The sequence below is a fragment of the Onychomys torridus genome, chromosome 22, assembly GCF_903995425.1.
Source record: "Onychomys torridus chromosome 22, mOncTor1.1, whole genome shotgun sequence".
NCBI lineage: Eukaryota > Metazoa > Chordata > Mammalia > Rodentia > Cricetidae > Onychomys > Onychomys torridus.
In genome coordinates, this window is record NC_050464.1 from 17,364,930 (window position 1) to 17,373,997 (window position 9,068).

The 9,068-nt window shown below is 51.9% G+C and overlaps 1 protein-coding gene across 1 annotated transcript; it reads right to left on the reverse strand.

Moving 5' to 3' along the window:
* Positions 1 to 1,297: 1,297 nt before the first annotated feature.
* Positions 1,298 to 8,679, reverse strand: Upk3bl2 (uroplakin 3B like 2). The gene is made up of 6 exons (XM_036171529.1): positions 8,598 to 8,679; positions 5,937 to 6,089; positions 5,554 to 5,773; positions 4,642 to 4,718; positions 4,302 to 4,410; positions 1,298 to 1,486 (listed from the first exon to the last, which is right to left on the reverse strand). The coding sequence occupies exons 1-6, from the start codon at positions 8,677 to 8,679 to the stop codon at positions 1,387 to 1,389; spliced, it is 741 nt and encodes a 246-aa protein (XP_036027422.1). The 3' UTR covers positions 1,298 to 1,386.
* Between the last annotated feature and the right edge of the window lie 389 nt (positions 8,680 to 9,068).

Consider the following 9,068-nt stretch of genomic DNA (forward strand, 5'->3'; position numbering starts at 1 on the left):
CAGCCATCATGAAGGAAAACATTTAACTGGGGCTAGCTTACAGTTCTGAGGCTTAGTCCAGATATTGGTGCTGGAGAAGGAGCTGAGAGTTCTGCATCCAGATCAGCAGACAGCAGGAAGAGAGAGTGAGCCAGTAGGCCTGGCCTGAACTTCTGAAACCTCAAAGTGAACTTCTGAAACCCTATAGTGATGCATCTCCTCCAACGAGGCCACACCTTCAATGATGCCACTTCCTATGAGTCTATGGGGGCCATTTTCATTCAGAACACCACAGGTGTGGTAGCCCAAACATGTAATGCAGGCATTCAGGACATCAAGGCAGGAGGATCATGAGTTCCAGGCTGGCCTGGGTTCTATAGTGAGACCCTGTCTCAAAGCAAGTAGGCATGGAGAGGCACATGCCTGTAATCCCAGCACTTCAAGAGTCAGGTGCAGGAGAATCAAAGCAAGTTCAAGGCCAGCCTGGACTATACAAAGAGACCTTGTCTCTTGGGACTTGGGAAATGACTCAGTTGGTACCTTGCAAGCATCAGGACCTGAGTCTGATGCTCAGCACTTGTGTAAAAATTCCAGACTCAGGTAGCACAAAACACCCAGGTAGATAGGCCAGGATGCACGCCTTTAATCCCAGCACTCGGGAGGCAGAGGCAGGGGGATCTCTGTGAGTTTGAGGCCAACCTAGTCTACAGTGTGAGATCCAGGACAGGCACCAAAACTACACAGAGAAATTCTGTCTCAAAAAACAAAACAAAACAAAAATAATAATAAAAAAAAAAAAACCCAAGTGAGTGCAACAGCCTGTGTTTGTGATCCCGGGGCTGGAGAGATAGGGACCTCTGTGACTCAGTGGCTAGATAGCTGAAAGGGACTGGTGAATTCCAGGTTCAATGACAGACCCTGTCTCAAAAAAAAAGGCGGGGCTGGAGACATGGCTGTTCAGTTCCCAGCACTCACAGTGACTAACAACTGTAAATGGAACTCCAGTACCAGGGAATCTGATGCCCTCTTCTGGCTTCCGGGGGCACCAGGCACACATGTGGTATAAGCAAATATATGCAGGCCAAACACTCATACATATAAAAACCAAATTAAAAAAAAAAGCAAGGTGGAGAGAGAGAGATGGGTTTCTACACACACACATATTCATGAGCACATGTGTGCATGTGCACGTGTGTGCACACACATACAAATAGAAGAAGGGTAAGGGAGATGAACCCAAGTATATGTGAGATAAATAAGAAGATATTAGGGAAATTTATTTCTGATAAGGACTGGCTACTCCAAGTTTTGGGCTGAAAGCATTTCCCCCTAGAGTTCCAGAAACTTCTAGGCAGGCCCCAGCTCAGGCTCAGCCACTTGGCCGCTGGAGAAAGCCCTGCCAACTTCTCAGGAACTCCGCTCGGCTCGAAGGCTGTCCGTGTGGTGGGTGTGATACCGTCTCATGCGAACTTGCTCCTCTGGGCTGGATACAGGAAGTCTCCAGCAGCTTTGGAAGATTGGGTGGGAGAAAATGGGAGAGAAGGGTTGACGGCGGCTCTTAACTCCTCTGCTCCACTTCTGTGTGGATTCCGGGGATCAAACTGACATGGGGAGTTTAGAAGAATAACGGGGTTCTCTCTCATGAAAACGGCCCCACCAGCTCAGTTTTTAGCTCCCTTGCTCAATGGTTTGAAGCTCTAGAAAACCACAGTGGGGTTTAGCTAGGACCCTTTAAAGTTATTATTATTGTTGTTGTTATTAGTCTGGAGTTGTGTGTGCATCAAAGAGCACACATGGGCCAGTGAGATGGCTCAGTGCGTGAAGGTGCCTGCTACCAAGCCTGAGGACTTGAGTTCGATCCCTGGGTCCCACGTGGTCGAAGGAGAGAACCGACTCCAAAGAGTGGTCCTCTGACTCCCACATGTGTGCTGTTGTGGTACACGCGTGCCCACACAAAAAATAAATAAATCAAGTGGAACATAAAAAACAAAACAAAACGTTACAATCATTCCTCTCTGTCATTTTGTGCAGTTTTATGTGTATTTATTTATTTATCTATTTATCTATCTATCTATTTATTTATTTAGGAGACAAGGTCTTATTGTGTAGGCCTGGCCGGACTGGAACTTCCTTATAGACCAGGCTGGCTTTGAACTCATAGAGATCTACCTGACTCTGCCTCTCAAGTGCTGAGATGAAAGGCCTGTGACATCATTTCTGGCTTTCTCTCTTTCCCTTTGTAAGTAATTGTACTGGCAGAAATGAAGATAATTTTTTTTTTTTTTGTAAAGACAGGGTCTCATTTAGCCCAGGCTGGCCTTCAACTCCTTCTGTGATGGAGGATGGCTTTGAACTTTTGGTCCTCCTGCCTCTACCTCTGGAGTGCTGGAATTATAGGTGTGCACGACCACGGATATCTGTTTTAAGCAGTGCTGGGGATACCTTGTGCATGCTAGGGCAGGCACTCTGCCAACTGAGCTGCACCCTCAGCCCAGGAATAGAGACACTTCTGCCTCTCCCTTTGGCTATTAGACCATAAAACAATGGATCCCAAGAAATTCCTCAGGAATCTCACACTGGGGAAGGAAAGGGCTGAAGCCTGGTGCCAGCCAGAGGGAGAGTAGCCAAAGACACTGGTGGAGGGTCAGTGATGGCTGGGACCACACCTTCACCAGGATTGCTCAGCCATGCCCATTCCTTACCCTCTACTTAAACCTAGACCTTACGTCAGGATCCTGTCAGGATCCCAGAGAGCGACTTAGCGAGTCATTGGGTCTCTTTGTTACTCTTTCGAGTTGAATATATCTCCTTTCTCTGCCTTCGACTATCTATCTATTTATTTATTTATTTTGGTTTTTCGAGACAGGGTTTCTCTGTGTAACTTTGGAGCCTGTCCTGGAACTCACTTTGTAGCCCAGGCTGGCCTCAAACTCACAGAGATCCACCTGGCTTTGCCTCCCGAGTGCTGGGATTACAGGCGTGCACCACTACTGCCCGGCTCGACTATTTTTTATTTATTTTATTCTATTACTTTGAAGTAAGTGTGTGTGTGTGTGTGTGTGTGTGTGTGTGTGTGTGTGTGTGTGTGTAGAGGCCAGAGGCATTGGATCCCTCTGGAGCTGGAGTTACAGGGGTTTGTCAGCCATCAGACATGGGTGCTGGGAACTCAGCAGGAAATGTAGTACACACTCCTAACCACTGAGCCATCTTTCCAGCCCCTGCTTCTCATTCTTACCCATCTGTTTAACTGGCCTGTCCAAGATGGATGACAGAACCTAGCTTGCTAGGGCTGCCAGCCCCCAGGCTTTGACCCTAATAGGTCCAGTAATACCTTCTTAGTGCCCGGCCCCACCCTAAATCAACCTTCCTAACACTGTGACCCTTTAATACAGTTTCTCATGCTGTGGTGACCCCCAACCATAACATTATTTCATTGCTACTTACTTCATAACTGCAATTTTGCTATTGTTATGAACTGCAATGTAAACACCCGCTATTCAGGACATCTAATATATGACCCCAGTGTAAGGGCCGTGCAAGGGGGTTGTGACCCACAGGTTAAGAACCATTGCTCTGCCGGGTGGTGGTGGCACACGCCTGTAATCCCAGCACTCGGGAGGCAGAGCTAGATGGATCTCTGTGAGTTCGAGGCCAGCCTGGTCTACAGAGCTAGTCCAGGACAGGCTCCAAAGCTACACAGAGAAACCCTGTCTTGAAAAACCAAAAGAAAAAAAAAAAAAAGAACCACTGTTCTAAACGGTATCAATAGGTCTCTCTTGATCACACTCTACTGCTGGTTCCCACGGGTCTATGAGACGCAGGTCAGTTCCTCGGCTGGACACCTAGACTCCCTGCTCATGCCTGCTGGCAAACTGCCTGTCTCCAGGAGCCCCCCCCCCCCCCCAACACACACCTCCCCACATCCCTGCCTCCCCTTCACAGAGATGCCTCTCCAAGTCCCTCCAGGCGTTGGGTGTCTTTTCTTCTGGGAAGTTTTGTGCCAGCGCCCAGTACTCCAGCTCTCTGCCTGAGATCTCAAAGCAAAGGCTTTCGGAGGACTGAGCCTGAATGCAATTCACCTTTGCACCCGCCGGGCGGGCCTCACTTTTGGAGTGTTTTCTGACTACCCGCTTGCAATTCCAAAACCTGCCGCGAGGGGGCAAGCGGCGACCGCTGAGAAACCAGGCCTTTGCCCGAGACAAGGGAGAGGGGCTACAGATATCTTCACCTAACCTTCAGGGCAAACAACTTCATCAGAAAACAGAAAGAAACGACCAAGGCTTCTGCTGGGAGGCGGGACAGCACCAACCCTGTCCACTCACCAAGCAGCTATGACCAGGATGAGGAAGACCACTAGGAAGATTGACAAGATGGCAATGATGATCACAGTACCCCTGCTCCGGGACTCTGGGGCTCCTTGGAACGTCTGGGCTGCACAGGGGAGCAAGAAAAAGGTTATTTACCACCACCACCACCCAAAAAAGGACCATTTAGGTAGCTTCCAGACCAACTATCCTGTGTGCACAGGCTAGAGGAGGGGTACAGGCAGAGAACAGGCTAACACTGCTTCCTGATCGGGGGAGACCTACCTTCCCATCCCCCGACGTCCGCAGGTGCCTTAGCACCCCCTCTCCCTTTTGAGATGCTCTTATGTCCCCATACCTTGCTGCAGATAGATGTCATTGGACCACTCCGTCTCAGCCGCAGGTCCCGAGGCATTCATCGCCAGGAACTTCACTCTGAATAGGAGACCAGCATTGGTGGTGCAGACTCCCCAAGGTCCTGAAACCCTCAGCTCTTGATGCCTGGGAGCCTGTCCTCTGGGGAGAGCAGCCTGAGGCGGGAGTCGGGGACCGGGACTAAAGAGCACAGCCCCAGAGCCCAACAGAAGCTGCAACCTATTCGAGCTGTGATGTTGGCGATGGCCCTCACTGTGTGTGCGGATTAGATCTCTCAATACCAAATACGTAGTGTGGGGGAGGAAGAGGACCAAGGCTAGTCTCCACCTTTGAATGCCTGGTCTGGATGGGGGACAATCCACATGCGTGGTCAGGACCTCCCATGGTGGGTGAGGGCTGAGTCAGGATTGCTACTTTAAAAAGAGGGTGCCACACGCCTTTAATCCCACCCAGCACTCGGGAGGCAGAGGCAGGCGGATCTCTGTGAGTTCGAGGCCAGCCTGGTCTCCAAAGCGAGTTCCAGGAAAGGCGCAAAGCTACACAGAGAAACCCTGTCTCGAACGAAAAACCAAAGAAGAAGAAGGAGGAGGAGGAGGAGGAGGAGGAGGAGGAGGAGGAGGAGAAGGAGAAGGAGAAGGAGAAGGAGAAGGAGAAGGAGAAGGAGAAGGAGAAGGAGAAGGAGAATGGACCTGCTTACAATCCCCCAGTGAGAGGGTGGGGGTGTGCTAGCTTCGTGTCCCAGGTTCCACCCTAAGCACCATTAACATACATAAATAAGAAAAGAAGGAAGGAGAAATACTGGGGAACCCAGGCACCCCCATTTAACCTCAATGAACCACCCAGCTGCCCTGGGTGTTTGCCCCAGGCAGGGCCCGTCCCCGTCTTTGCTGCTCACCTGTAGGGGCCGGCACCTGGAAGAGGAGAATTACAGCCCCTGGACGTCGAGGCGCAGTGGGTATCATTGCCAACACGGAGGACTTGAAGCTGGCGGCCAGAGTGGCCGCCCTGGTAGTGTACCCGGCTGGCCCTCAGTGTGAGGTAGTAGCCATTGCGGTCAAAGTTGGCAGGGGCATGCGTGTCCTCTACCTTCTGCGGGGCAGTAAAGTTCTGGGTGGCTGAGGGTGGCACCGAGGGTCAGCCAGTGGGGATCACATGGTTCCATGCTCGCAGGCTTGACAGCCACCGCCCCCAAAGCACCTCCTGCCCAGCTCCCCCGGCCCCCTGTACCTCTCGGGCCCCAGTCCCGTTTGCCCACTTCACAGTGCGAAAAGCGCGTACCGTTGCTGTGAGCCACCACCAGCCAGATGGGGTCTGGGTCAGAAAGGCTGACACTCTCAAACTGGCCCAGGGGCTGCTCCAGTGTGAAGGTAGACTGTGTGAGCCTTCCCAGCAGGGTGCTGTTGGAGAGCTGGGGGACGTACTTAATGCTCTCTGGGAAGCGTGGGAAAAGAGGACAAAGGGAGGCAGAGTCAACCAGTCCAGCGCTCACCACGGCACGACGGACCTGCCTCCCCTGCCTCCGAAGACCCAGTCCAACCATTGCTTTTCACCACGGTTTGTTTGTTTGCTTTTTAGCTTTGCGCTTGCTAGGCAGGCACTCTACCACGGAGCTAAATCCCCAACCCAAAACAAATCTTTTCTTTTTTTGGGGGGGGGGATGTTTTGAGACAGGGTTTCTCTGTGTAGTTTTGGAGCCTGTCCTGGACTAGCTCTGTAGACCAGGCTGGCCTCGAACTCACAGAGATCCACCTGGCTCTGCCTCCCGAGTACTGGGATTATAGGCGTGCGCCACCACCGCCCGGCTCAGCATGGTTTTATTAATTATTTAATTAATTAATGTATTTATTTATTTATTTTCTCTGTCTCTGCCTATCTCTCTGTCTCTCTGTTTCTCACTGTGTGTGTGTGTGTGTGTGTGTGTGTGTGTGTGTGTGTGTACATACCCATGTGTGCCACGGGTCAAGGACAATTTTGGGGAGTTGGTTCTCCACCATGTGGGTCCCTGGGAGCAAACTCTGATTGATCATCAGGCTTAACAGCAAGTGTCTTTACCTGGTGAGCCATTTTACCTGATCCAAATTTAAGGAATCTTTATGGCAGGTGTCCTTGGGGGGCTGTGGAGCACCTGGATCCCCCTTTCTTGACAGTCTACTGGGGAGGGGTACTGTGTCACTGTGGTCAAGGAATGTCAGATGGACAGAGGGAGGCTTAGGAGACTCAGATTCGGAGCGTCCAGAACCCTAGGCTGGGCTTGCCCAGAGACCCTGGGTGTCCCTCCAGCTCAAGTCACGTGGTCCAGGCTCCTTTGTTTGATGTGAAGAAACACAAGCTGGAGAGATGATTCGGCACACAGTAAAGTGCTTACCTCCCAAGAGGGAGGACATGTGTTTAGATTCCCAGAACCCATGTCACAAGTCAGGCGGGGCGCCTGTAATCCCAGAGACAGTGAGATGGGAGGCCGGAACAAGAGGATCCCCCCAACTGATGGGAAGACTGGCCTGGCCCACATGGCAAAGTTCCTGGCCAATGAGAGAGACCCTCTCTCAAAGAGAATGGGGGATAGACCCTGAATACCAGCATCCACGGTCATCTGCTGACCTATACACACCCCATAGAGCCACAGACCTGTACCCTCATGTGCATATTGTGCACACACACACAGAGAGAGAGAGAGAGAGAGAGAGAGAGAGAGAGAGAGAGAGAGAGAAATAGACAGACAGACACAGAAGGAGACAGAGAGAGAGTTGACCTACACGGAAGGGGCAGAGGGGGGGAGGCACACAAATGTCCCCTGGACTGAGCCCCTAGCTTGGGACACAGATCGTCTAGTGGGGTCAGAGGCTAGCTCATTCAAAGACATCATGCTCCCTTCCCAGTGCTCTGCCAGCTCCTATCATCTTCCATCCTCAGCGTGGTCACATGACCAGTGTCTATCCTTTAAATCCTCACCCCTTTTGTCCCCTTCTCCGATCTATCTATGCAGCTTCATATGCTACTGAGGACTCCAGAGGAGCACCAACGGCTTTCTCCCAGGAGGAGCTCAGTACCCCCCTCAGCCCTCCCTGAGTCCTCCCCTGCCCAGGACCAAAGCCAAGGTGTGCCTCCAACTCCAAGCCCCTAACACTGGGACAATAAGAAAGATGAAGTGGATTTTTGTGCAAGTCTCCGCTCAAGGAGAAAGCGGTTGCCTTACAAACTTGAGGGCCTGAGTTCTAATCCCTAGCTTACACACAAAAAGCCAAGCTTGGTGACACACATCTCCAGCTATGGTGGAGCCAGGCAAATCTCTGGAAACTGACACCTGAGGTGATCGTCTGAGCTCCACAATGCATTGCCATCTCCACAACGTTGTTTGTTTGTTTGTTTGTTTGAGACGGGGTTTCTCTGTGTAGCCCTGGCTGTCCTGGAACTCACAGAGATTCACCCGGCCTCATAAGCTGAGTTCTGTGCCCAGGCTCTCCTGACAGTTGCCCTCTGACCTCCACACTTGCATCACGACATGCATTCACCAATCCCCATACACACACAGGCGCACGCACGCACACGCACACACTAAACAAACAAACAAAAACAAAGCCCTGTCCTACCTGAGAGGACTGCAGTATCCGGTATACAGCAGGCAGTTAACATTTGCTTAATTTGAGGGAAGAGGAATGGGGGTGTGCAGAGGAGGGGGTTACTCAAGAGCCATTAGTAAAAATGTGGGCGTGAGAATCCCAAAGAGAGAAGCAGCCTTCTCGCTCTTCAGTCTGGGGGTGTTGAGGGACTGACGTCCGTCTGTGGCTGTGTGAGGCAGGCTGAATGCCTTGACACACCCAGAAACCCAGTCCACAACCAAGGGAAGGGGCTCTGGAGCCCCTCCGCAGCTTCAAAGAAAGTCTTCCATCCTCCAGAGGGCTGAGAAAGTGGGGGTACCCCGCACTCCTCAGCTTCACTCACCCAGAACTGCCCCAGGCTGGACACAAGTCACCAGCAGCAACAGTGGCATCAGCAGCGGAGACTGTCTCTCACGGAGCCCCATGGCTGGGATGCTGTCCTTCCTCCTAGGTCTGTCTGCAGTGTGGCCCCAGCTGCTCTCTCTGGGCCGGGCTGCTACTGCTTTGGGGATGCCCCCTCCTCCCATGCAACCGGTTGGACAGGTTCAGGGGCTGAGTCTATAGGCTCTAGGGGATTCAGCATCACTAGGGATGGGTCTACAGAGAACCGAACAATGAGAGAGACGGGCCAGGACACCTGCACCCCACTCCAAGAGGGCCTGGGCTGGGAGGGGCCAGGTATGGAGCAGGCAGCCCTCCCTAGTGAGGGAGAGAGTCCCTTTATATTCTAGACAAGGGACACAGAAGGTAGGCATCCCTTCAAGATCACATAAGCTCATCCACCAGCAAAAACCTTCTTGAGGTGGTCTCAGCA

What these genes read in the sequence shown, in the direction of transcription:
- Upk3bl2 (XM_036171529.1), bottom strand. Translation starts at nt 8,679, where the DNA reads ATGGGGCTCCGTGAGAGACAGTCTCCGCTGCTGATGCCACTGTTGCTG. An exon ending in TGACATCTATCTGCAGCAAG is followed by an intron (nt 4,411 to 4,641) that starts GTATGGGGACAT and finishes TCCCCTGTGCAG; the next exon opens with CCCAGACGTTCCAAGGAGCC. An exon ending in ATCCTGGTCATAGCTGCTTG is followed by an intron (nt 1,487 to 4,301) that starts GTGAGTGGACAG and finishes AATCTTCCAAAG; the next exon opens with CTGCTGGAGACTTCCTGTAT.